At 34.0% G+C, this 27,744-nt stretch overlaps 3 protein-coding genes and 1 pseudogene across 6 annotated transcripts; 1 reads left to right on the forward strand and 3 right to left on the reverse strand.

Annotated features, from left to right (window-relative positions):
• Positions 1–4,117: 4,117 nt before the first annotated feature.
• Positions 4,118–9,731, reverse strand: LOC122592484 (serine/threonine-protein kinase tricornered). Of its 3 annotated transcripts, none has more exons than XM_043764724.1 (15): positions 9,606–9,731; positions 9,423–9,492; positions 8,130–8,452; positions 7,735–7,909; positions 7,571–7,654; positions 7,249–7,490; positions 6,932–7,148; positions 6,604–6,683; positions 6,344–6,428; positions 6,124–6,255; positions 5,924–6,037; positions 5,795–5,842; positions 5,472–5,556; positions 4,933–4,989; positions 4,118–4,452 (listed from the first exon to the last, which is right to left on the reverse strand). In XM_043764724.1, exons 3-15 carry the CDS (start codon positions 8,351–8,353, stop codon positions 4,424–4,426), a joined length of 1,572 nt encoding a protein of 523 aa, XP_043620659.1. In that variant the 5' UTR covers positions 8,354–8,452; positions 9,423–9,492; positions 9,606–9,731; the 3' UTR covers positions 4,118–4,423. The 3 variants fall into 3 exon arrangements, 2 of the variants coding, with proteins under 2 accessions (XP_043620659.1, XP_043620658.1); XM_043764723.1 differs by having other exon boundaries at positions 8,130–8,462; XR_006322721.1 differs by having other exon boundaries at positions 4,435–4,452; positions 5,418–5,556; positions 8,130–8,462.
• A 3,318-nt stretch (positions 9,732–13,049) lies between these two features.
• LOC122593083 (ABC transporter I family member 19) lies at positions 13,050–16,065 on the reverse strand. The gene is made up of 6 exons (XM_043765429.1): positions 15,903–16,065; positions 14,809–14,969; positions 14,532–14,583; positions 13,990–14,126; positions 13,794–13,880; positions 13,050–13,693 (listed from the first exon to the last, which is right to left on the reverse strand). Exons 1-6 carry the CDS (start codon positions 16,042–16,044, stop codon positions 13,406–13,408), a joined length of 867 nt encoding a protein of 288 aa, XP_043621364.1. The 5' UTR covers positions 16,045–16,065; the 3' UTR covers positions 13,050–13,405.
• A 3,035-nt stretch (positions 16,066–19,100) lies between these two features.
• On the forward strand, positions 19,101–26,719 carry LOC122592397 (dolichyl-diphosphooligosaccharide--protein glycosyltransferase subunit 2). 2 transcript variants are annotated; one of them, XM_043764611.1, is made up of 20 exons: positions 19,101–19,175; positions 19,266–19,414; positions 20,225–20,414; positions 20,509–20,598; positions 20,819–20,881; positions 21,002–21,071; positions 21,180–21,244; positions 21,725–21,791; positions 22,881–23,005; positions 23,095–23,210; positions 23,301–23,370; positions 23,635–23,736; positions 23,913–24,002; positions 24,105–24,247; positions 24,440–24,551; positions 24,625–24,708; positions 25,442–25,522; positions 25,599–25,823; positions 26,205–26,327; positions 26,431–26,719. In XM_043764611.1, exons 2-20 carry the CDS (start codon positions 19,269–19,271, stop codon positions 26,545–26,547), a joined length of 2,079 nt encoding a protein of 692 aa, XP_043620546.1. In that variant the 5' UTR covers positions 19,101–19,175; positions 19,266–19,268; the 3' UTR covers positions 26,548–26,719. The 2 variants fall into 2 exon arrangements, with proteins under 2 accessions (XP_043620546.1, XP_043620547.1); XM_043764612.1 differs by lacking the exon at positions 19,101–19,175 and having other exon boundaries at positions 21,725–21,779.
• On the reverse strand, positions 23,709–23,837 carry LOC122594718 (annotated as a pseudogene).
• Positions 26,720–27,744: the final 1,025 nt, after the last annotated feature.

Here is a 27,744-nt window from a genome sequence, read left to right on the forward strand (position 1 = left end):
CAAAGTGTCGATATTGTTTGTTTGTTTTCTTATGTCTATTTTTATTTTTATTTTATTTAATTCTTTTTTTATTTTATTATTTATCATTTATTTATTTATGTATTATTTATTATATGGATTTTGCTAATTAGTATTGTTAAATAGATCCATTTAACAAATATATAAGTGCATTTTGAGAACAATTTGTGTTTGGTATATCATAAAGTCTTGTCATATACTTATGTTTATAAGTTCTAATAAATGAGTTGTTGTAAAGTAGAGAGAGTTTGTCCGAACATATGAAAATGCTTGACGAAAAAGCATAATCATATGAGGATGTTCTTGTATCTCGATCGTGGCTGAATATTCAGTTATCAATAAGAGATTATTTTAGAGATAATAAGTCATACATAATCTCGTCTCGTGATAGGAAGATAATCTGATATGAGTGCTTTTTCTGTAGTATTGAGACAAACCAAAGAGGTGCTTCGTTGTAATTGGTACGTGTTTGAATACTTTTAATTGGTTGATATATAACAGACAGATTTAGCACGGTTATACCTTTCACTTTTGTATGTGTATATGGAAATCAGAGTAGCATTCAAACTACTAAATATCATATATTTGATGCAGTGGCGTAACAGATATCGTATATCTGATGCAGTGGCGTAACTAACGTTACTGTATTATTAAACGAGCATACTACCCGCGCGTTGCAACGGATATCATTGAGAGAGTTTTGATTGTTGTAATCTTAAAATCTTTTAATATCGTTAATTACGACCTCCTCTTGATCTTGAAATCTTTTGATCTCGTTATTACGACTTTTGCTTGATCAGGATCCATATTAATAGATAATGTACCGCCATAATTCCCGACTCCATATGAATATGGTGTGTGTGTTTTAGGGTATAGAGAAGAGAAATATTAATGTTTAATGTGTCTGCTTTTAATGAAGAGTATTTGTATTTATTAGAAGATATTTATTGGAAGAGGAAAGACTAAAGGGGTGAGGAAGGGCAAAAAAGTAAAATCGCATGTCCTAAATCTTGTAAACTTTCAACATGGGTGGATAATTTTTAATTAGGAGTATAGAAGTATAGATGTATTTATTAGAAGATATTTATTGGGAGATGGAAGACTAAAGGGGTGAAGAAGGGCAAAAAAGTAAAATCACATGTCCCAAATTGTAACATCCCGAACTTTTAATTAACGGTTGACTTGAGTCGTTAAGTCAACACAACGTGTCCGTTAAGTCTCTAAGAGATTTAATGTTTATGTGTGATTAATGTGCATTATGTGTAAGGTTTTAAAGCCTTAATGATTCATGTGTTAATGTGTTTAAGATGATTAATTGTGATTAAAGTGTTAGTAAGTATTCCCGTTAGGTTGTTTAAGCCTTAGATGTAAAGATGTGAAGTGAAGGGGCTTGAATGTAAGTTTAGAAAAGTGTGTACAGCAGGTTTAGGGGTAATTAGACCCTAATCCCTATCATTATTCAGTTCCAAAAACACATTCTTCAAGCCCTAGGTCGTCCCTCCTCTCTTTGATCAATTCTTGTGCGACTTCATACGTTTTCGGGTGTGTTGATCAAGCCTTTTACATCCTCTTTGTAATCTCCAGGTATCCAAGGTATAATAACATTGATTTAATGTCCTTTCAATCATATAATCAGATCCATAACTGATCTAGGTTATTAGAAGATCAATTGATGTCAAAAACGTGTGTTTTAATCGATTCGGTAACTTAAAACGTTTAACTATGTGATGCAAATCAAGTAAGGATTAATCAATGATTTCATTGCATCATTATGGTCTTAAAATGGTGAATTTTGAAGTGCAAAAGTCGTTCATAAGGTTAGGGGTCGTTTGGGGTGTGTTTGGTTAAGTTTTGGAGGTTAAACAATGAGTTTTGTGCAGAATCGGGACTAGTTGCGGCGCAACTGAAAAACAGTGACGTTTAGTTGCGACGCAATTTGGTAGTTGCGACGCAATAGTGACAGAATTTTCAAATGGCCATAACTTTTGAACCGTAACTCCGTTTTTGACAAATAAGATATCCACGGAATCGTGAGAGAGTCTACTTTCTAATGGAAATGTTTTTGAAAGATGATTGTAATGTCAAGTTTCCAGAAAGGTTAATTTAGTGAGTGTATCCCGAGTTTCGTCGAGTTATGTAAGCTTTAAAGTATTAATCGAATGTCTGATGCATCAAGCATTGTCATGAGTCATGTTTATAGGTATTTAGACGTGAGTCATGACCATAAGTGAGTGGGTATTTATTAGCTCATTATGTTGTTTAATGATTATAGGTAGTCGGGAATACTTGCAAAGCTTGGTAACTTACGTTATCATTTGTTGTGTGCTTCTACGAGGTAAGATACACTACTTTGACACGCTGAGGGTTCAACAAAAACATAGTTTTCATATAATAACTTCCCCAAATGGTATCTTGTTTGATTATGTGTATTCGGGATTATACGGGAGGTGATATGGGCTATGTAGATGCATATTGAAGCCTGAAATGCTATCCCAATGATATGTACTGATATGAGATGCTATGTATGCTTAATAGATGAAATGAAATATGATATGAGATAATAGGTGTTTTGCAACGATATATGACATGAGATGATAGATGATATGAAATGATGTACGATCTATGATGATAAATGATATGCAATGTTGTAATGATATATGATATACAATGATATATGATGATGTACGTTATGTAACAATGCATGCGATGTAATGATATGCTATATAATGCTATGTAATGTCTTGAGATGAAGTGAAATGTGTTATATGTTGATGATATGTAAAGTGTGCATGACTACATGGCTTATTCATCTAGTTCACTAGACTTGTTAAGTTGCCATGACACGTGCACGTTTAAAGGCCCAAACGTAATAAGATGATATGTGATGATGTCTAGGTAACGTGGACACCTAAACTATATGTGATGTAAACCGAGCTCGTATATGATATGAAAGTGTTAAGCTTAACCCGTACTTGCCCTTGCCCGGCGGGTGCGTATATGGTTGCTTGGGTGGCTCCTTGCAACATAATTACGTGGTTTGAGTATCTCCGGGTGGCGTGATTAACCACCAATGTCTTTGAACATACGGATTACTCCTGGATTGGCTTGCCATTCCTTAACGACATTGATGTACTACTGAATGGTGGTTCATCTAGTCGGGTGCGACTTATGTCACACTTAACGAGATGCATATGTTATATGAGATGCGTGACTTTTGTCACAATTATAAAGATGTTCAAATGTGATATGTGATGATGCAAAAGATGACTAGGCACATTTAGGATGGCCCATCCTAATATGAATGATGTTGATGATATGATATGTAAGTGTGATGATATGTTTGAGGATATGTGCCTTAACGAATTAATATAACTTTTATATAATGTTTTAAGTGGACAAACGTTTCATAATTTATGTGTTATCTTACTTAGCTAATTCGTTAGCTAACACTTGCTCTTTTAAAATGTGTTGTGCCCTCAGGTCCAACAATAGTGAGCAGGAGAAGATGTGAGGCATGGGTAGATGATCTTGAAGTTGGTTATAGTTTACCCATAGTGGCTGCTCACTTTAGACATTTGCTTATTGTTTAGATAATAATGACTTGTATTGATGATGTGCTCGGTTGTTTAATGTTGGGCAACCAATGGATTTCCATTTAGACTTATTTTGATGATATGGCTAGTAACACCATTTAACGAATAAACCAAACAGGTTTTGCTGGTCTGGACTTTTAAAGTTTAATTCTGCTTTCTTTGACGCCGTTAGGCAAAAGTTTTTGGAAATCCTTATTTTTAAATGTTGGGTGTTACACAAATCTTGTAAACTTTCAACATGGGTGGATAATTTTTAATTAGGAGTATAGATAGATGGATGGATGTTATATGAAATACATAACCCAAGTGTTAATACTTTTATTTCAAGGTAACCTTCCACATAAATCTCAGATGGCCACATCCTTTTGCTCACTTGGACAAAGTTACCAACAAAACTTGACCAGGTCATTTAAAAGGTACAAGGCCAAACTAGCGAAAAACAATAGTTTGATACTTGTGTTCTCTACAAAATTGCAAATATTTAGAAAGAAAGGAACACGTGTAAATGAAACAAGTGCATGTGCACATTTGACTAGTAATTTCACTATGATTCCAATATACAACGCTGGGCTCTTTATACACAAGATTTCTTTAGGCTCGAAGTCAAGAAAAATGGTACTGTAAAAGATATGAAAGTAACTAGTAAACGCCTCTACATTTAACTTTGATGGCTAATTAAAAGTAAAATAGCCTCACAAAAATTCATCTAATTCTTCAACCATATTTGACAATTATGACAATTTTCACCGGTTGGTATCGATCAAGCAATCGGAAGAGATAGGACAAGTATTGATGCAATTCCAATGGTGCCCTTATGATGATTCGTTACCCGACTCTTCTTCTGTACAATGAAAGAAACTCACAAGATTGAGCAACTAGATAAATTTTAGAGATTTTTTTGTTGGAATGTCCAATCTTAAGTAAGTTGAACTTAACTTAAATTTAATAGGTTGTATAAAATTTGAAGGATAGGAAATTTTACTTTTATATAAACAAAGCTTCTTTTTGATCAATTGAAAAATTAAAGGCTCTTACTGATTAATTGAGTTTTATAACAATTGTCTTTTATTAATATTATTGTTATCAAGATGATTCAAGATTAAACAACTACCATAAAATTCAATTTAGTAAAGGGTTTAGTTTAGTTCTATTTGGTTATCAAACAATTCCCTTTTCAGATCATGCTCAAATAGAGCCATTCATGATCGTGCCACTGACCTATTTAATTTGGTATAATCAATTTTTTAGGTTCATAGGTTGGAAATATCCACCTAGTCTCCTACTAAGTAAAAAGAAAAAGAAGATAGAAATAGTAGGCTACCAAATAGTGACTTGATTGTCGGTCTCTTCGGTTTGTTTTTCTTCTTTTTAAGTTCAGCTGCAACAATGAACAAAGAATTAGTTGATAGGAGTTGACTTGGCAAAAAGATGATTAAACAGCCGAATAAAGCTTAGAAATGTCTTGTCTAGCATCAGTTCTATGAATGTTACATGTTGAGCTAAATATACTTAATTATGCACTTTCACCGTTACAGATTACTGCATGTATTGAGTATAAGACTTGGTTCACATTTCCAATTACTGTAGGGGATCTTAGACATTTAATTAATAGGCTAAACATTTCTAATCAGTTTACTGTCGTTCTTGCATGCCCATGGTCAAGTAGAAGTGTATCATTATCCAGATTCCAGAAACATCATCTCACGTGTCCTAAAACTCAATTAACGAATGAAAGACTTAATTTTTCAACTGACTAATCACCTAAATGTAAACTTTCCAATCTAAAAAATCTCCAAAATTTATTACTTTTGATCTATGCCCATGTTAGAATTTAGGAATTTGCATGAGAGAGAGAGAGACCCATTCCAGGGACTTGATAATCATTGACAATCTCAAAGTTCTTGTAAGTGTAGCCAACAAAGTTTATATCCTTGGACGAAAGCATCTGTATTGAAAGCAATTGTAGCAGAAATTAATAAGTATTAATAGACAGCCCAAATACCAATTAAAATGCAAAAAATCTCCAGTTAAACTTAAACGTTAAGATAAGGCAAACGATCTCAGTTAACAATATCACATGTGAAAAAACATGGAAAAATGTTGATACATAGCTTTGAACTCTTGTTAAAGTAAATAGGCAAGAACAACACAGATAGTATTTCTAGTGGTTGGGGGGGATTTACCCTTCTCCATGGTCCGGATCTTGATGAACTCTTACTTTGATGTTCAGACTGAAATATTAAGAACGGGTCATAAAGACAAAGTACAGTATAATATCATAAACGCAAGAGAAACAATTAAACGGAAATCACCTCTTCAAACTTTTCAAAATTTTGAGTATCTAATTCATCATTAACTTCGGGAATGAATGCGGCTTCCATATGATATATTCGGTCCCAATCAATACCTTTGAACCAGGGATGAGCCTAAAACATAATTAAACATCAGAGTCATTATCGGATATTCATTGTCGAATAATTATTAACTTAGAATATGAGACAGCATACACTACCTTTATTTCATCTGCGCCTTTTGAGCCTAGCCTGTGGTTGACATTGCAGAGCAGTCTGCTGATAAGATCTTTTGCTTCCAAGGAAAGTTGTGCTTCTTGTGGAAACTTCAAATGGGATTTCCAATGTACTATCTACACATGTAACAAATATAAAAAACAAACAACATATCATTCAAATCTCTCTAAAAGAGTGGAATAGGATATAAATAAACTAAACTACCTTTCTACAAGTTGACATCGGATCATCGGAGTAGAAAGGTGGATATCCCACGAGCATCTCATACATAATGGCACCAAGAGACCACCTGAAGAATAACAATCACATGATCATTTGAAAAAGAGCAAGTCAGTGCATAAAGTACTAAGAAATACCTATTTGATTTACACACAAACAGTAACTTATAACTAAAATCTATGTGGAAAAAATAACACTTTTGAAGAGACGGATTCCCTATAAAGGAATAATAATAGACTACTAACCAATCGCATTCCAATGAGTAACCTTTCTTTAGTAGAACCTCTGGGGCAATATAATCAGGAGTGCCAACAGTTGAATAAGCCTGCAATGCCCCCAATTTAGAATATAAGATCACTGATTCAATTACGATATAACACATAAAGAAGGTTTCGTTTATTTTATAAATTGTTTAAATATTTCTTATTAAGGGGATCTCTTAATGATTACGTTTATTGAATAAAAGGCATTAATCCTGTAACAATGTGCCAACTTATCAGGCGTCGAAAAAATATTAGATTCGAAAACATTAATAGATGACCGATAAGCAGTAATAAAAATGTTGATACTTACAAGTGTCCTCCTATTTTTTTGCCAATGCTGCAATTGTTCTTGTTGTGTGCGTTTTGGAGCAGCAGCATTCCCCTCACCTGTTGAATTGGAGACACTTTCCTCAGGAGAGAAATCCTTATCTTCCAGTGTGCTACAATCTAAAGGTTTACAAAGTCCGAAATCTGATAATCTCAAATGTCCATATCTATCAAGTAGCAAATTATCAGGCTTGATATCTCTGTTGCAGTTTAGTATCACCAAAATAAGTCAGATATAGACCATGATAAACCCAATGAAGTAATCAAAACATGCAAAGCTATTCATCATGTATTGCACACCTATGCACATAATTATGCTTGTGGATGGATTCAATAGCCAAAACTGTTTCAGCAACATAAAATCTGGCTTCATCATCGGTCAATGTATCTTTTCTCATAAGCAGAGTCATCATGTCTCCACCAGGTAGATATTCCATTATGAGGTATAGATATTCATTATCTTGGAAAGAACAATACAACTTCACAATGCAATTGCTATCCACCTCGGCAAGCAGATTCCTTTCAGCTTTCACATGTTCAACCTAAAATGAAATTAAAAACTGTGTATTAACATTAATATATAAAAACCAAAATTATCATCTCATGTAGCAGAAGCACATACTTGACCTCTACGTAACATTTCTGATTTCTTAAGCTTTTTCATGGCATATACACTGCCTGTAGTCTTCTCCCTGCAGATTCTGACCTACAACATAGAATATTCGTTAAATTCTTTCAAATCGCTAAAACAAATTTTTTAAAAATTTATATTCTAGAATACATTACCTCACCAAATGCCCCTTTTCCGATCATGGTAAGTAGCTCAAAATCATCAACCCCCATTTTATGCCTTTGAAGGCGCATGTATTCAGTTTCCTTCTTCTCTAAAAATCTAAGCAAGTTGTTTTGATCTTCCTCTGAAACATCACCATCAGCTAGTTTCTTCTCGAGTAGGATTCGCCTATTTAATATAAATACAATTGTTATTTTCATATCTAGGAAAAAATCACATAATTTTCATTTATCTAAATGTTACTTTGAAGCTTGCAAGGGAAATGTCCAAAACTTCTATTTCTTAAATTTAATATTCACGTTCACTTCCAAACAATACCAAAGATTACAAAACATGCCCAAAACATATATATAAACACAAGTATAATTTCATTAAAAACGAAACATACCGTTCTCTCCTCTCTTGCAAGTTCTTCATTTGTTCCTTATAATGGTTTTCAATATACTTTTTAGCAGCAGCAACCTTCTGTTTTGTTATATTTGAGGCTTCTTCATCCGTTACTTGGCTCTTCGGATCTTCAAGGTCACCCATCGACTCCTCCCTCTTTCGAGTATTGGATCTCAACCGATCCCTTGGTTGAAACTTATGTAACCAGCTCCTTGCTGAATCCATCGATTTCCCTCAGCCAGATAAATTCATTGCCAGCATCACAAATATTTTCCCTAAAATCCCCAACATACACACCTAAATTCACACAGGGCCAACAAATTTCTGCACTCACCTTCACAACAACAAATTTAAATCAATACTTGAATAAAAAACAACTTATAAAATATATACATACATGCATATCTATACTATATTATAAAGCAAATACGGTTTCAACTTTCAACTTTCAATTCAACATTTACTTTCCCAAAATGCCCCTTCTATCAATTATATATTACCAAACACCATTTCTCTCTCATCAAATCTCAACCAATCATCTTTTTTCTCTCTCATCCATAAATCATTTATTCCTCCAATTCGTTCAAAATCTTTTATCTCACAAACCGTACATCGATAAATTATAAAAATTATATGGGTGTTTTAAAAATTTCATGCTCTTTCATTAGAGATGTTATTTGATATACTTTCGACGAATTTTTAAATTCGAGGGCAGAGCCCGTACGGCTAAGACATTTGGCTATCACACTCTATGACCTATCACCCCCATCATCTCACCGATGCAACGCGCGGGTACTTGCTCTCGTACATATATAAATACTAGGTAAGATTCTTGTAAAAACACTTTTTAAATAGTTGACATAGTCACAAAATTCACATTCATGCATCTCAACCACATGTTGAACAACGAATATGCATTATTAAAAAAATGCATAGAAGTTGAAAAAGCCATAAATACACAATTTGAGATGCAAAAGGCACAAACGTGCTCGTATGATTTTTCCGACTTATATGCCTATTATTAGAAATGTGAATCTGTCAATCTTTCTTCATTCAAGATATATGAATGAAAGTGATCTAATGACAGTTCTCTGTTATACATTTTCATATGATATGACAGTTTCTCTATAGATACAAACATACATAGATAGGTACAATTATAATATAATAATTCTAAGATCAAAATATCCAAATATATCACATTGAAAGCTTAAATTTGAACAAAATTAAAATCAAAAAATTGATATTAGAGTCACGAGAACGTGTCTCCCTATAAAATATTAAACAAACTTACATTCAGGTGATATAATCAATCGGAAAAGAAATTTTAATCGGTGCGTCAATCCAAATGCGCTACAAAATTCCTGTTTCAAAATGATATGAAGAAAAACTCAAAATTTATATTATGATGTCAAAAAATAAAAGGAATATATGTATGATTGAAAGATAAATAAATAAATGTGTAGATGATACATACATAGAACTAATGAATCCGCCATTTTCGTTATTGTTTATTTCTTGCTCTCTCTCTCTCTCTCTCTCATGGAACTTACCTCCACCTCCAATGTTTATGCTGTGTATATATACCTTGGGTGGGTAGTGTTTCTATTTTATTTTTATTTCATTGTTTTCCGCATCTTGCCCATTTGATTATTTATATACGAGTAATTTAATAAATTGATTATTTGTGGTGACTTGGGCAAACTAAACAACAATGGATAATTGTATTCTCACATGTTATTATAGGCATTATTTTGGAGTTTAGTAACTAAAAAATAAAAGTGATTTTATAAATATTAAGCATTGAAATTCTATCTGTTGCGGTTTAGTTCAGGGTTTTCTCTTTCTATTAGGTATTAAAGGTAACAAGCTCTCTAGTTTGAACCCGGTTAAAACAATATATGTTATATTTTCCGCTACGAGTAATTCACATCTCATCTGAATAAAGCATTAAAATCCTACTTGTCAGTTTTGCTTTTATACATATGGATCTTCAAGATGGATGTCTTCTAAATAAATTCAACAATCTTAAAATTATTATAATTTCATAATTACAATATTAACTACTATTATATTATTTTATTATATTATTTTGAAGAAGTTTGTATAATTCAATATATCACCAATCCTCCTGGTCACAACCTTCAACTTGGTATTTATTTTACAAGGGTTCAAAACTAAGACTGTATTCTCAAGTTTTTATTAAAAGAAAAGAAATGAGAAAATTGGATAGGGGAAGAAAGGATAAAAAATTATATTTATAAAATGCATTCTTGAGTTTTATCATTTAAAAGAAAAGAAAGTGAATAAAAGGATGTAAAGGCATTTTTGAGTTAAAAGAGAAGGATAAGAAAGAATAAAAATATGTAATTTTACATTTATAACCTCGTAATTATTATAGTAATATAATGGTTGAAGGGTATATTGATAAATTTATAACTTATCCTTCCAAATCATGTCAAATATGGAAGGAAAGTTTTTAGCTCCAAAACCCCCCACTTTTCTTTTCCATCACTTTTCTTTCTTTTAATAAAAAAACTCAATAATACAAAAACATAAGTTTTCCTCTCATTCCCTTTCTTATCCCATCAAATTAAAATTGAAAAATGTACCCTAAGATATTTTTACAAAAGTGTAAGAAATTAAATCATTAGGACACCTTAGTGATGGTTAATGGATTAAAAGTTATAATATGGTTTGTTAAAATACAGTATTCATATTTAAATTAGCTATCGTTAGACTATGTAAAAAATATAATGCATTTTTATTAGGGTCATGTATAAAGTCTTCTATAAAAAAAAATTGCAATGTTTTGTTACGTAATTGTAACAAATAACTAACTCCAAGGTCATAATGGTTAATGCTTCATTTTGTTACATGTTTCATGTTTACATTCCGCTAAGTAAATTTTACAAAGGTTGCAAAGAAAAAGCTAAAAAAGGGTCCAAATTCTTTTTTCACTATTCGTAATTGTGTGAGATTATGTTTCTATTATCTAATATGGATATAGATTTGTATTTAAAAGAGACATGTTTTGATTGTTCGCTTTTTTTTTTTTAAACTACATTGTGTCTACAGAAACATAAGTACTAATTTTTCTGTCAAACATATATTTCATGATCATTTGTGTTTTATTAACACAATAATCAAATAATATTTGTAATACATGATTCCAAACATCACATGTATTATTTTAAAGAAAATCATTAAGAAATTATTGTTTTTTCCTCCTCAAATGATGAGTATCTTATTATAACATGGGATAAGTTTAATTTGTAGATAAAAGATTTGATCGGCTGATCGAGCCTGGCCGGCGCCCGGCATGAGCACGTCTTAACTTCGTGGAGGTGCTGCAACATTATAAAACTCCTTTAAAGTATGCAATGTGCGTTTTTATATAGCATTACTTTAATTATTAATTTATGAATGAATGCTTTTGTTAGCATATAATTCCGTCGCTATTAGTTTAAGAAATTTATATAATTTTATCACTTTGTAGTTACATATACTTATATGACATCAACTTGTAGTTTTTTATTGACAATTTTGTCATTATTATCAACATTAAATTTTATTTTTTTCATAATAACTCACAAGACATCTTTGGTTTGAAATGTGTGTGTGTAACCACACCATTCTATTTGTGTTATTTGCATTTAAGCAAATAACATCACGTTTGCTCTATTGTTTGCCTAAAGTCATTTTCTTACAAAGATGGTTTCGATATAATTAACTTTCCATATAGCAATCAAACTTGCGACCGAGACACATTTGTAGTGATTTGGGTCATAATTCAAACGGTTTTGTAACAGTTCTTTACATAATCACATCAATCAACGTGAAGTGCACTTGATTGCCAAACACGTTTGAATAAGGTTATCGACAAACAGTTTGCATGTTAGTATGTTACTATCATATATCTGGATACCTTTCACCTATACGAAGGCTAGAAGTTTTCACAATGGTCCCGCAACATCATGTGTAATATGAAACCGACTCACACCAAATGCGGGGTTGGAACAAAAATAGAAGATATATGCCGATGACCGATAATTCATGCCATTATATATAGGGAAAATGATCCGTACTGCAGACTTTACCTAAGCTTAGGTACTGTCACATTAAAAAAAGTTATATATTAAACCTTTGAATTTAATAAACATACATAACCCCCTGAATTTTACATAAACTCCTCCTGAATTTTACATAATCACCCCCTGCTTTATCTAAGATAGGTACTGCATGCTTTACCTAACATTTCCCCTTATATATATCCTACAACCAAATAAAGTTCAGGATTTAAGCTCAAGCCCTTCATAATCGGAGACTTTGTAATTTCAATTTAGTATGTGACGCTCGGGTAACAGATCAAAATATTTCCCTGTTGATAAGTGTTGGCATGTGTACGATGTCGATTTGGGGTGACCTACAAACGCCTGTACGTGTTTGTCTATGTCCAAAAGTAATATTATCAATCTAAATAAATAGAAAGATCTTTGTTTGTTCAAGACCTTACCCACTAAGGAAGTCCAAAAGTGTTCAGTAGGTGAGATATACAACCAAATGACCAATACCATTGCTGCGGAGTTGGAGAAACTAAACAATCAAGAAACTACATTGTGGGACACAATTCATCCTACCTTCAAGTGCAAATATCAACACTCTTCTGCTTTATTTACAGGTGCTCTCTTTTTTTTCTTTTTTCTTTTTTTTTTATAGAACGGCTTTATTTACAGGTACTTACCATCTTTTTCTTCTGCTATTAGCTTATCTTTAAGAAGTTTTTTTCATTTACTCATGTGTTATTGTGAAAGGGGCGGTATGCAGCTATCAGCATACATGATTTTCCCGTTAAACAATACACACAAACATGTGAAAGTGACATATGGCACCTCAGTAGACAAATCTTACAAACACAAAATTTCACATGAATGGACTACCATCATTAACCAACAATTATTAAACAATCGACATTATATTTCTCAAATATTTATAACATATAGGTAGGCTAATGTTGACGGACACAAAATAAGCAATAGCATAATACATAGTAAGCTGGTAAAAAAACACATGGCTACACACAATGGGATATCAATGACTGGTAATGGGAGATAAAACAACCCTTCAAGGACCTACGTTTGTATCCTAATGTCGTTAATGACAAAAAAAAAAACAACTTAACAAGAATGGATAACTCACATACAAAAGCTTTTTTTGGTTTGTGAAAACATAAATATTGGCAGCTTCAAATTTGAGTATAGATCATCTGGATAGAAATCATCGGTAGAAAGCCATGTGCCTGGATGATCTGAAAGGGGAAGAATCAAAAGGGGAGGTCTTTGGGATGAGGGGTGAAGGATTGACAGGTTTCTTTTTTGGATTTTTTGTCTCAGAACGAAGCCAGGACTCAACCACTGATAGCAGATTGGAGGAATTCTTCATTTCGGGAAGCTCTGCCAACTTCTCATACCTCTTTAACTCTCCGTCTTGTATGTAAGCCAGATCTGTTGCCCATGACTCTAGACCGTCAAAAATGTGGGTTGCATATACGATTGTAGACCCTCTCTGTTGCAATTGTGAACGGTATACTCATTGTTCAGATATTGAAGATAGGAAAACAAAAAGAAATAGATCAGGTTTGCATTTGAAATCAGATAACCTGTACCTGTTCACATTCTTCTTTAAAGAACTCTAGTAGATCCATCCTAGCAACAACATCCAGATCGACTGTTACTTCATCTAACAAGAGAACCTGAACAAGAAACATTTCCTTATTCCTGGATCATTCGCATATGACACATTGATGATTTACATGTGTTTATGCTTGCATGTCTAAAAGTGATTGGGAATAAGAAACTGACCTGGAAAGGATGAAGGAGGCCCAAGCAGATCTGTACTCTTCGTCGTTGCCCATCAGACACTTTATGCATCCGCCATTGTAGATCAATGTCCAGCAACTCAATCAACTTCTCTCTTCTAACTGGATCAATCCCTTCAACTGCATAGAAACAAGATGAAACAGGTTGAAAAGAGGGTTTAGATTAACTATAAGACTGATTACATCGTGCACAATCATATGTCAACAACTCATCGTATGAATCCGAAGTATCAGAAATAATATTCCATCTTATCAACCGCACACGCGTCGAAAAAACTTCAGCCTAATAAATGATCTATATTTTATTCAAATGTCATGGTAGAAATCATATTCAATCTTATCAACCGCACACATGTCGAAAAAAATTAAGCCTAATAAATGATCTATGGTGTATTCAAATGTCAAGGTTTTACAAAATACGCAAGAGTTGGGGTTTATAAATTATACATCACTTGTAAAGAATGGAACTTTACAATATAGTAAAATTTCTATAGAACAATAACTAAAAAATAAGTCACAACGCACCTCCAAAAATCATATGTTCTGCAGAGAAGTCTCCTTGTAGTGGTACTTCTCCCTGAATTTATTTATAGAAAAAGGACGATAGTTCAGAAAATGGATATACACTTGGCTACAGACAACATGAATTAATCCTAGCGACTGCATGTCGATATATCATGTATGTATCACATACCTAGCATTTATTGACAAACTAACATAAGCATAGCTTAGACAATATGGGTCAGATATGCAAAACTATGCACTGAATGAAAAGTAGATGACCAATGAGATAAGGACTTACAGCAGAACCAATAGTTTTAGTCCAAGATCCACCCAGGTAGGACAAATCACCACTACAAACCAAGTGTGTGTCATGAAAAGATGAAAAATCTAGCACCCGCACAACGTCTTTCCCACCAACCATATGTTTTCCAGCCAAAATCTTCAACAAAGTAGTTTTCCCTGCATAAATACAAGGTGAGTAGGTGACACTCCATAAAGCTGTTTTCTTATTCTTAATTAGAAAGAACTTTGAACAGACAAGTATTATCATTTGTTAAAGAAACAACTGTTTGTTATGTTCAAAAATTCTAATAATCCTCAAAGTAACATTTATGGGGTTGCCGAGAAGACTATCGATAACCAGGATGTCAGGGTCAAAATAGCTACCACGAGATAGGCTGTTGTAACACTGTGATAGGCCAATAGGTTTATTACAAAAGCTAGGTCATATTCTAAGCTACATCAGACACCGATCTGGATGTCTTACTAAGTTCACGACATAATTGCAATTACATGAGTTAAAGTCTGTACTATCGTCTAGGAAAAACGCTGATGCAAACTATGGTGCACAAGAGCTACCCTAAGATTGTAAAGGAATAAAGTTCCACCTAAGACTACTGCATTGCCGAAAAATTACAAAAAATACTCATTCTTAAGCTTTATTCTTCTCAATCAGCAGCCATTAGTGCCCAATTCATGTCCAACCGATATTCTTTTCCAAATGGTTATTATATATTTACATTAGCTTAATTAAATTCAAATTGCAAAACTACAAAATTCCGATTAAAATCTCAGGCTAACTAAAAGATCTCAAATTTGACGTCAGTCACTAATAATTACCCCTGAGTAAAAGTTCATTACCTAACAACTTTTGGAGTGGTAATTCAAATGTGAACAAATTTAGCGGTCAAAGTTCAATTTTAAAATATATATACAGTCTCAAATATTGTTCACTTTTGAAACTTTGACGATAATAATCGGAATATTATACGTAAGTTAAACCGTTCCTAAAAATCATTATCAAACCAATTTACGACGCGCTATGATTAGCTAAAACCATTATTTTAAATTTTATTCAATAATTAGAAAACAGAAATGAAGAAATAGAAATACCAGATCCGTTAGCGCCGACAAGAAGGCAACGAGATCGAGGAGATATTTTGAGATTAAAATCAACAAAAATTGGATTATCGCCACTGTATCCGAATTGCATGCCCTTTACTTTGATACTGCTTGACGATGATTCGGATTCCATATTTGATTTGGTTCGTTTTTTTTAGCTTGGGGCTTTGCGAGTATTTGTACCTTCACGGTGGGTTTCTTTATTCGGGTTGTGGTGACGTGGATGCTTGGCTTGTGCACACGTGGTTATTTATGATTTGTCCACGTCTGCTGTGTTTGTTGTCACTTTTGATCACCACCCGCGGGTTTAATTTTAGAGTTAATGACATAAATCGTCTATGGTTTACCAAAATAGTCACTTTCTGTCCTTAAAAATTCAAAACCTCAAGGACAGTCCTTTATAGGAGAATAATATTCACGTTTGGTTCTTTGACCATTTGACCGTCATCTTCTCTCTGTTAAACCCCCCACGTGCTTCTCATGTGAGGGGTATTCAAGTCATTTTCACTCTAAAGGACGAAAGATGACTATTTTGGTAAACCACGGGGATGGTTTATGTCATTAACTCTTTACAAAAACCAAAAGGTGTAATTAATTTTTTTAATAATAATTAAAAAAAAAAATCATCTTTTTCTTTTCAAATCCTTTTAAACCTTTCAATGGATATATCGATACATCTGCATCTATCTCATTCTAAGTATAAATCTATACATATATCTCTAAATTTTTCATATATCTCATTTTGTCACCCCCTCTCTCTATCATTCTCTCTCTCGCTAAGTTACAGTTTGTACCTTATTCTGAAACTATTTTTGGAGTTTTCGGCTACCTACCGGAAAACCACACGCTAGACATCAACATCAACAACACCTACCCCACACCTCCATCACCCCATCGGGAAACCTCCTGCCATATAAGACCCACATTACCGCCACCTCTAATCACCACGCCACCAAAAACCGTCGACACTTCACAATTCACCGCCGCCGTCAGCCCTACTCATCACCAACTCCGTCATGCCCATTCATCACCAGCACTAACGCCGCCACCCCATTCGACCCTCCACACCACATCTGGTTGCCGCAACGGAGACGCACATGTTGTTGTGATTGCATATCCGTCGGGCACCACACCGCCGACCTGTATCTAAATCTATAAAAATTTGTTGTCACCATTTATATCTAGATACATATATATCTAATCCAACCACCGCACCCCACTTCCAATCGATATTTATATCCAGATCTATACTTATATCTAAAAAATCCGATCACCATAACGCCGACCTCCCCAACTCCGTCGTCACCATTTAGATATATATAGCAGATGGCCTGAAAGATTCGATGAAAGATTTGACGATCCGATGGCCTAAAAAAGCCCAGCGGTGGTTTGCATGAAAGTGGCGGTATCCCCGTTTTCTAACATTTTTTTTCTTGTGTTCTTTGCCTTTGATTAATGGAAGCCATTTCATTTGAATAGGTGAATGAAATTGGATAGATTGATCTTCAAATAAAGATATATGTATTATTATGTTTATGTGTATTTAATTTTAGAATATCTACGCTTTAAGTAAGTGAAACAAAAAGATGAAAAAATATTAGGTTTTGGTAAAGAGTCAATGACATAAATTGTCCATATGGCTTACCTAAATAGTCACATTTCGTCATTTACAATGGAAATGACTAGAATACCCTTCACGTGGGGGGTTTAACGGGGAGAAGGTGACTGTCAAATAGTCAAAGGACCAAACATGAACCTAATCCCTCATAAAGGACTGTCCTTAAGGTTTTGAATTTTTAAGGACGAAATGTGATTATTTTGGTAAACCACAAGGACGATTTATGTCATTATCTCTTAATTTTATATCTTTCAATTTCGGTTGGTAGTCCCTGTCTCTACGAGGCTATACGCAGTATTAGTATACAGTAAAATGTGTAAGAGAAAGCTTAATACAACATAAATAGTTTTTTACAACTTTAACAGATAAGTTCAATATCAATTACAAATAACTACATAATTAATTTAATAAACAATTAATCTTTAGCGAACTCATAACAAAGAAATGATAACAAACGTTATATACATTTTAAATGAATTGAAGTAACAAAAATATTCTAGAGTGTTTAGGAGGTGATCTCAGTTTTTAATGATACACCATCAATGTGTTGTAAGTAAAGCACAGTTAGTGGTGTACGCCAAAAATTAGTAATGTACAAATCATTTCTCTTAAAATTTAGATATAGTTTTGGTACATTTTGTTTGGAGTTTTTTTTTTTAAATGTCCAAATGAAACTTAACTTACAAATCAACTTATTTAATTTTAAATTATGTAAATCTCATTATTAATATGTTTTTCTAAGTTTCAATATTCACATTACCTAAAAATTTTGTCATATTTCATCACCATATATTCCAATCACACGTCAGACTATAAAATTTAATATTAACTAATCAAACTAATAATATTCTATTTTCTAATTATGACACACGTGATAAATATTTTTTAACTGAGAACATGCTTAATACATCAATATATAAACTATTTTTGGCAGGTGTTAGATGAAACTTATTTTGGAGCAATTGGGGGCCATACCCCCGTAAATGACTCAATACATACCACGTGTTAGATCAAGACGTAACAATGAGATAGTTTGTGTCATCACATAATTAATTTCAAAATGAAAGTTTGATCTCGAGGTTTCGACTTTGGAGGAATCGTTCCTCAATGTAAATATTTTGTAAGACTATCACGAAGGACTTTACTAAATTACAGGTACATGTTTGAATCTGTTTACACGTCGCCCACAAGGTAATACCAAAAGATAGTCGAGTACATAATTAGCCGAGTGGTGAAAGACTTTTTCACTTGTGGTTTCTTTCCCGATTGATGAAGGTTCGAATTTTACCAAATCTAAATTTTGTGAGAGGATTTTAGCTACGCTATACACATAAAAATTGAAAAAGCAAACCTTTTAAAATGTAACTAAAATTCTATCATAATATGGCGCATCAAAATTGAAAGTATTCACCATTTATCTTTTTTGTTTTCGAAAAAAACAGGTTGAGTACATAATTAATCTATCCAAGTGAAAGGTCAATTGGGTAAAAAGAATCACACCTTCGGACTGATTATGAACAAAACGAAAGCATAAAAAGAAGGGTAAAAAGGGAAATGTCTTGCGCGTCTAAGCTCACATTCAGGCGTTGAAATACACAGTCCGGGCGACGACTTACACACACTCCACTGGCTATCCGATCAAATTCGTAAGATCTGAATCTATTTCTTACACCTTCAATCAAACCTACAGTCTTTTTGATTTTTTTAATCGTATCATATTTCTCTCTTTATTTCAGGCAATGGCAGTAAAATTAGGATGTATACTTATACTATTACTAGCAGTTGCGTCGATCTGTGAAGCTGCAGCGGTATTTCACCCGATCTCTGAATCTCACCGCTCCGCTGCATTGGAACTGTTTTCCGCTGATGGTGGATCGTTTTCGAGGTTTCTTAAACCCTACCTAACTTCTGTTATCGATTTATATGTTATGTATATAAGTGTGTACTGTATACTTATAGGTTTTATTAAATTTTAAAGTGGAATTCGGTACAGTTGTTTTGGATTTGCAAAATAATACTGGTGAATGTAAGAAGCTATATGAGAGTATGTGTTTAGAGGATTTTTTAATTTTCTTTTTTTATGTTTTTGTTGATTATGTTTAACACTTTTAGGTCTAGGAGGAAGAAATTAGGAAAGGATGTAAATGCATAGCTAGAAGGCAACATGTACTGCTAAAAACTTACTGGTTTGGCTGTTTTGCGGGGAAAACGCGTTTTGGAAATGTAACCTGGATTATAATGTTAAGGTTTTTTGTGATACTTTTAGTTGTAGGAATTATATCAATCCATAAGAGATATATCACCATGGTTCATGCTCCAATATCATTGGTTCTCTTTCTTTTTCGGCCTTTTAGGTGCTTTCTTATTTGTCTTATGCATTTCCATGACCAATTGGGCATACAAGTGTATCTTCTGTACTCTTTAGTGTCACACATTCTCTGGGTATATGACTTTTTTTTATTTTTGTTTATGACACTTACGCATATCTTTTGGTTCTATCGCGTATACAATTTAGTAATTTAATATAATGAACTGGTTACGATGCCTTCAAAATATTACTCTCTTTTAGTCTGTTTCTTCACATGATGCTTTCTGTCTTAGATCTGGGATCAGGATGGGTACCAAATTGCTTAGAAAAAGTAACTTATATGTTGTAATGTCACTTAAGCATCTGATCAAGCGTTCTTCATTTCAGCTTAGAAGAAGCATATGAAGCGTTAAGGACATTCGAGGTCCTTGGAATACATAAATCTGATCTAAAGGAGCAAACTTGTAGTTCTGTGGTAGATACTCTATCTACGTCTTCTGCAAATATAAAAGACCTGTACCATGCATTACGAGTTAATGGGATATTACAATGCAAGGCAAACAAGGCAGATATAATGGTATGTAGGCTTGTTATGCCTGGCTCATTATTTGGAATGCTCTCCCCTACTTTTTCACAGGCTTAAAAGATCTTACTAACTTTTACTTATTCAGGGCATTGCGTCAAGACTTAAAGTTGCTGTCAAAGATGCAACAACGCTTCTAGATTATTATTATTCAATAGGAGGCTTGCTACTTATCAAGGTAAGCATTAATGTGGAAGAAAGTCATAATGTCAGTGCTTCATTTTGTATCAATTTTTGATAATATTGATAATATTGTAGAATATGAAAGTATCAATTTTTTTCTTAGGACAATTGTCAGGGGAGGTAGTTAAAAGTGTTTACCTACCCGGCTACCCGTGTACTGTGTAACTATTAACTTTGCATTTTTATGACATAATATCTCTTTTATTTTCATGCAGGATCAGAGTTCTGAGGTGGATATACTTCTCGAAAACGCTGAGGGGATTATACGCTCCATAAAGGTTGGTTTTGCTTGCATAGATTGTTAAAGGATAAGATTTCTCTTATTTAAAGCAGAACCACCTCAACTTTACAGTTATCTGCAATGTGAATGTCTTAGTTGAATCTGTTATTATTCCCAGGCTCTCAGCCAAAGTGATGGAAGATGGCGTTTTAGTTCCAACAATCCCGAGTCTAGTACTTATGCTGCAGGTAAGTTTTTTCCACTGGACAAATTTCATATGTATAATTGACCTGGTAAAGCTACAAGATACATTTTAATGGTCAAACACTCATGAAATCTCTAATAACTTGACTCAGGAGTAGCATTTGAAACCATTTCTGGAGTTGTATCATTAGCAGCTTCTGCAATCGATGAAACTTTGGTAATTTAGTTCTACCTTCTACTCATGTCTGTCATGACAAATATGAACCAAGGACAGATATTATGCATGTATGCAACTAAGCCTAAAGTCCACTATAAAAGTATTATTTTAATGAATAATGTTTGGTCGAGGATGTGTATCATTCGAATTTTCTCCTGCTGTTGTATGTATTATCTGGATGTGCTTATCTTCTGATGTCTGTGTGAATGGTTTGTTATTAACATTGTCATCTGCATCATGCTTTACATATGCCACGAGTTGCTAATGATACCCCTTTTAGCTTATTATATAATTTATATTTTCACATGCGCTTATAATAGAAAATGATTCAGTACCATTAATTTGATGCTACTTGTGTCTTCCCTTATCTTTTCGTGTTGTTGAGGACAATCGAACTCTACTTTTGTGATGTTTATTTTTTTACTTAATATAACATGAAACATTGATGCTCAGTCTAATTGTTGCGGACCTTTTCTGCAGATTGGGACTCTGAAAAAAGATATTGTGAAGCTTTTCGACAGCATTGAGAAATATGGTCAGTGGACAGGTTTTCTTCTTTTTAAGTTAATAAATTTGTATGTGTTGTCATGTAGTGTTGAACCAATTCAATCAGATTAAAATTCTTACCGTTCTACATCCTTATCTCCTTTGCTGCTTTTCTCTTTATCCTCCATTTTAACATGTATGCGTCACTGCGTCAGTTATTTCTTCTCGTATGTCCAACACTGTTATCTATATTAATCTCTAATCATTTCCATTAGTGTTGGATTTCTTATTGAGTAATCTTAGACTATGAATTATATTATTACAACCTGAAGTTAAGGAAAGTCAAGACTGCTAATTGCAAGCTTACAAGGTCAATACGTTGCATGTATGCTTGTGATTTGTTGATGTTTGCTATGCAAGGTTTTATATCATTATCTTTTGGCAGTGATTTGTTTGTGATGTTACTAAGGGCGCGTTTAGTTGGGGAAAGCACCCCTTCTTTTTCAAAAATGTTTTCTAAGAAAACATGAAAAACACGTTTTTTTTCTATTTTTATTTTTATTCACATTTTCCAAATTAAAAAAAACCCAATTTCTACTTGCCCCCCACCCCCACCCCTAAAGTAGATTAATCTATGCCTTTTAATGCTGTATCTGCAAAATAGGATGTGTTTCAGTGTGTTCATATCTTTTGGAGCCCAATCATTTTATGATTATTTACTGGCTATAGGTTGGTTGGGAGTGCTGTTGTCTAAGTAAGTGACCTGGTGAAGTTTCACCAAAACTTTTTTTCGGTTATTAGATGTTTTTTGGTTGCTCGTATCTGAAATGCCAATGAGTTCAGTTATAGTGTATGGATTTTGGTGATGCATCCATGATGAAAACTGTCTAAGTATGACTGGCATGTACCAATGCCCAAAGCAGATTAGAATGAATTTCAATTAGGATCCGTGTTTTTGTTGATATGCATCAAAAGAGTATGGGAGGTTAGTGTGGTTCCTTAGGATTTAAGACTACAGAATATTTGAATGAGAATAGATTCCACTTGTATTAAAGAGGTACTTGTGTCTTGCTGCTTCATGTCGTTAATTAATCACTAATATTTATTTATTTTATCAGTGTATATTCATGTAACCAATATTGTTTTGTAGATGACGGGGCTTATTACTTTGATGACAAACATATTGACGCAAGTACACATCAAGGCCCACTTTCAGCCACCTCTGCAGTTGTTCGGGGGCTGACAACCTTCGCATCTACTTCTGGAAGTTTAAGTGTGCGCTACAGTCTTATATACTTAGGCTACAAAACACTTTCTTTTTCTGTGATTGAAATCTAGTTTTGATGTTCCTCAAATTGATGCAGATACCTGATGACAAGATTCTGGGATTAGCAAGATTTTTTCTTGGCATTGGTACTCCTGGCAATAGCAAGGACTTGTATTACCAAATTGATTCTTTATCCTGCTTAGAAAACAATAGGCAAGTCTAGTCTGGTCACTGCACTTGTTGCATTTTTTAATAGTACATTCTTGTTTTCTTTAAAACAATCTAAAATCTTTATCATTCCAGGGTATCTGTTCCTCTAATTTTATCGCTTCCAGCTTCCGTGCTTTCATTGACCAGTAAAGATAAACTTAAGGTGTGTACTGTTTTGTTTTCCACATTTCATCATGTTAGTTTCTTCAAATTGTGATTGATAAGATTTTTAAATTCTAACCTTCCAAGGGTATCATTAGATATGAAATAATGGAGTTTGGATGATACATGTGATTTCTTCATAAACATGTCTTGGTTGTATTCAAAAGTGACCTGCAATGCTTATTGATCATCTGAATAGTTTAAATACAACTTTACATGGGGTTTATGCTCCCAGATTGTGAATTCTGTTATGTTTTGTTTACAGGTTAAGGTGAACACCGTGCTGGGATCTTCTGCTCCATCTTTGTCAGTAAAGCTCATGCAAGTTTTTAGCTCTGGATCAAAAGACGCTTCAGTTCTTAAGCAGGTTCTCTATGAATCAGCAATTGTTACAATGATTTTCAACCAGCAATTGACGCGCCTCGGTTATTACCTCATTAGCCGCGTCATTGCCCCAAGCGCAAAGATAGCAATTGTTACAATGATTCATTTTTTCAAGCCTAAGTTTCTAGTTTTGATTGTTATGATTCTATTTTACTTCAGGAACTTCGTTTCGATCCCGTAGAAGCTATACATACCTTGGATGCTTTGCCAGAAGGTGTTGATGTTGGGGAGTATGTTTTTGCGTTTGAGGTACTCCATCTTGATTGAAAATTAACACCTTTCATGCTTCTGTTTTCCCATGTGGTCCTTGACAACATATCTTGTGTAATCATATTAATTTTTCTCTGCTAGATCGTGTTTTCTGATCCAGAACTTAAAAGAAAATTTGCAACCGGAGGCCGAACCAAAGTGCCAGTCCATGTTACTGGAATTATTAAAGTTGGTAGTGCCAAAGTTGCTGTGCTTGAGGGTGATAACGTGGAGTCTGAAAAGAAGTATGCTTTTCAATTGCTTAAAAAAAGCTGTTCATTTTTCCTGTCTATAATCACTTAATAACCCCTTAACCCAGAATGCACTAACAGAGAGATTATTTTTATCTTCACATGTAGTGGTTTGTTGATGATCATGTTTGCACATAGAACCCAACATATTTTGTATTCACCTCATCTGATTATATGATTTGTTAGGCTTGATTTACCTGGAAAGACAGATGTGTCTCTATCAGCAAACCACCTTCAGAAGTTACGCTTATCATTTGTGTTGACAACCCCATTTGGCAAGGCGTTCAAGCCACATCAGGTATCTGACCAGCTCCTAGACTGTCTGTATTTTGTAAGTTTTTGGTTTACTTATTTAACATATTTTTTTGCAGGCATTTTTAAAGTTGAGACATGAAACTGGAGCTGAACATATCTTTGTTGTCGGAAATTCCGGGAACCAGTTTGAGATAACTCTGGTTGATTTTTTTTTCTTCTATTATGATATTACTGTTTCCTTACTATCTACAACTATTATATCTATAATATCTATACTTCTATACTCCCTTATAAAGCATAAGCGAGGTGTCTTAAATTTTGAAAATTTTAAGAACAAGGATAATTTTGGTAAATATTTCACACAATCAGTAATAAAATATTCTTCCAATTTGATCAACAAATTTAGTATGGTATTAGAGTGATTTTGATCAATTTTTTATATCTTTAAATATTCTATTAACAAATAAAATCACAATCTAAAATTTAACAATGCATTAGATAACCAAAAGCCGGCTGCCAGCAAAGCCGGCCGCTGGCCATCATCACCCTTAGCTGTATACTAATTAAAGTTAATGAATTGATTTATACAAAAAGTTTAATATTTCAATCACCAACCACCGTGCATTGGGCGGGTATTATGGCATACCTGATGGAGCTAAAACACAATCCAAGTTGACCACTTTACGCGTGAAGTTGAGATTGTGACCCATAGCCTCTAGCATTAGTATACTGAATCCATGCAATCATTGCTATAATGAATCTCATTCATGCAATTATTGTTGTGTGTTGGTCTGTACTTTCACGAACTCGAAATTTATCACTGGCTTTATTAAAAAATTGAGTCTGTAAAAAGACAGAAAAACAATACCTCATTTTTATACCACTTCTCATATGTCGGACTTTATATTTACACTTGTACGTTGTTTGTTTCAGGATTTTCTTGGTCTTGTTGAGAAGTTTTTCTATCTTTCCGGTCAATATGCCATTGAGCTGACAGTGGGTGATGCCGCCATGGTAAATGTTGCATTTTAGCAAATATTTGTGTCCATCAAATTTTGGTCATTTTTTAAGCTCCATGTCGGCGTTTCAGGAGAACTCTTTCTTGCAACCTCTTGGCTCTATCGAGTTAGATATGCCCACCGCACCTGAAAAGACAACCCAACCCCCTGCACTAGCTGTTAGTCCTTACTTAAGATACGGGCCCAAAGCAGAGATATCACACATCTTCCGGGTTCCCGAAAAACGTCCTTCTCAAGAGGTTTCCTTTGGCTTCTTGGGTCTGGTTTTTGTTCCATTTCTGGCATTCTTAGTTGGGGTAAGTCCATCTGTAGATGCTATGCTAAATATCTGTGTGTACAAATCTCAAATGGTTCAAAATAGACAAGTTGGCTAATATGGGTGTGGGGCTGTGTGTCAAGTGGTCAAGATTTGTTTTTTAATGTGTACAGCATCATCAAACGTATTGACGGCTAAATCTATATTTATAAGTATTAACGCATTAGTTCGTTAGGTAATCGAAGGCAGTGTTTGTGGGTAACGAGCTGGCACATACTTAACTGACCCGCTGTGACCCATTGCAAATCTGCCTGTCTAGCTACCTTTAGTACTTTGGCTTAAAGTTTAAGTCCACTTATCTTCATTTTGTTGACTACTTCTTAATGGTTGTTATGCCGATGTTTTGATTCTTTTGCCATAGTTGTTACGTCTTGGTGTGAACTTGAAGAACTTCCCGACATCAGCCGTGCCTGCCACATTTGCCATTCTCTTCCATGGTGGCATTGCAGCTGTTCTCTTGCTCTATGTGTTTTTCTGGCTGAAGGTACATCCACAGTTTCATCTGTTTCGGTGTGTTCAGCAGCTCACATTTCATGGCACACCTCTAATGTAGACTTATTTATTTTTTGTTCTTTTACCTTCGACAGTTGGATCTTTTCACCACATTGAAAACTTTGGGACTTCTGGGGATTTTCCTGATGTTTGTTGGACATAACACTCTTTCCCATCTTGCTTCGACATCAGCCAAGCTAAAAGCGGCCTGAGAAGACGATCGATTAGATACCATAAAGTAGAAATATTAGACATGGCCGTTTAACAGTCACATGAATCATTTTGATCATAAATAGAAACATGAGTTAAAATTTAGAATTCAGTTTTGACTATTGAGTTTAATCATGTAATGTCAACGAACCCTGTTTGGGTATTTATTTCCAACCTTGTTTTGACGTCTATTTGAAGGAAAAGGAGTACAAAAAATGCCGAACATGCATATACATGAAAACGTTAAATCCTAGACACACATAAAAGGCATTTAATGTATCTTGGATTGAAGAAGTTAATAAAATCTTTTTTCCAGAAATTGAAAGCGATGCATGTTTCTTTGTTAAACTTTTTCAATTTCTAAGGATTTGGCACATATTAGAAAAACTGAATATTGTGTTTTCAATTAATTTGGAAGATCATCAAGCGATGCAATTAATTTACATCGTTTTAATTCCTTGATGACCAATATATTACTTGGAAGATCATCTATGAAGTTATACCAATTAATTTACATCGTTTTAATTCCTTGATGACCAATAAAACTTCTGAGCAGAGCCAATATATGAAGTTATACCAAGTAATAAAAAATTTTAATTTCCAAATCATCTAGCTAGATATACTAGTTGCTTTGTCTTTTTTTTTTATACTTAGTTGATGATGATGAGCTCCCACAGTGCAAAAGCTTCTAAATTCCTGCAGCAATCAATGCATCAAGTTAGACCAGTTAGATCTAGATATAACACAAACGTATGACATCATTAACACGACTGATCAGAACTTACTTTTATTATTGTCGTTGCTGTAAAAACCTAACCCATCGAGATCGAAAAAAACATTGAAGCACACTTTTGTAAATCCTCTGACACCCCATTTGGGTCCCCACGAATTTTTCACTAGCCAACAATGTCGCCGTGGGTCGTTGCTCGTGGTATCGACACCCACGAGGCCACGATAAGAAGGCAGCGACTGCTTTCTCTCTCTATTCTTTGCAGGTACTCCGGGTTGCAGGTACACCATCCTATGCATCTTCAAAGCCCCCATTTTGAGGCCACCAAGAAGCGGATAGTGGGGGGACATCTCGGGATGAAAATTCATCAAAATTTGGTATTTGATGTCATTTTGAATCGAGTTGAAACGAGAGATCCGGTACCTTTTCCCCTGTTGGTATTTGTGTCCATCCTTTTGTCCTTGTGGTA

This window comes from Erigeron canadensis, chromosome 3, assembly GCF_010389155.1.
Source record: "Erigeron canadensis isolate Cc75 chromosome 3, C_canadensis_v1, whole genome shotgun sequence".
Classification (NCBI taxonomy): domain Eukaryota; kingdom Viridiplantae; phylum Streptophyta; class Magnoliopsida; order Asterales; family Asteraceae; genus Erigeron; species Erigeron canadensis.

What these genes read in the sequence shown, in the direction of transcription:
- LOC122592484 (XM_043764724.1), bottom strand. Translation starts at nt 8,353, where the DNA reads ATGGATTCAGCAAGGAGCTGGTTACATAAGTTTCAACCAAGGGATCGG. An exon ending in TTGCAAGAGAGGAGAGAACG is followed by an intron (nt 7,910 to 8,129) that starts GTATGTTTCGTT and finishes TATATTAAATAG; the next exon opens with GCGAATCCTACTCGAGAAGA. An exon ending in CGATGTCAACTTGTAGAAAG is followed by an intron (nt 6,256 to 6,343) that starts GTAGTTTAGTTT and finishes TTACATGTGTAG; the next exon opens with ATAGTACATTGGAAATCCCA.
- LOC122592397 (XM_043764611.1), top strand. Translation starts at nt 19,269, where the DNA reads ATGGCAGTAAAATTAGGATGTATACTTATACTATTACTAGCAGTTGCG. An exon ending in CCAGTAAAGATAAACTTAAG is followed by an intron (nt 23,371 to 23,634) that starts GTGTGTACTGTT and finishes TTTTGTTTACAG; the next exon opens with GTTAAGGTGAACACCGTGCT. An exon ending in ATGTGTTTTTCTGGCTGAAG is followed by an intron (nt 26,328 to 26,430) that starts GTACATCCACAG and finishes TACCTTCGACAG; the next exon opens with TTGGATCTTTTCACCACATT.
- LOC122593083 (XM_043765429.1), bottom strand. Translation starts at nt 16,044, where the DNA reads ATGGAATCCGAATCATCGTCAAGCAGTATCAAAGTAAAGGGCATGCAA. An exon ending in CTAAAACTATTGGTTCTGCT is followed by an intron (nt 14,584 to 14,808) that starts GTAAGTCCTTAT and finishes AAATAAATTCAG; the next exon opens with GGAGAAGTACCACTACAAGG. An exon ending in AGAACATATGATTTTTGGAG is followed by an intron (nt 14,127 to 14,531) that starts GTGCGTTGTGAC and finishes GTTTCTATGCAG; the next exon opens with TTGAAGGGATTGATCCAGTT.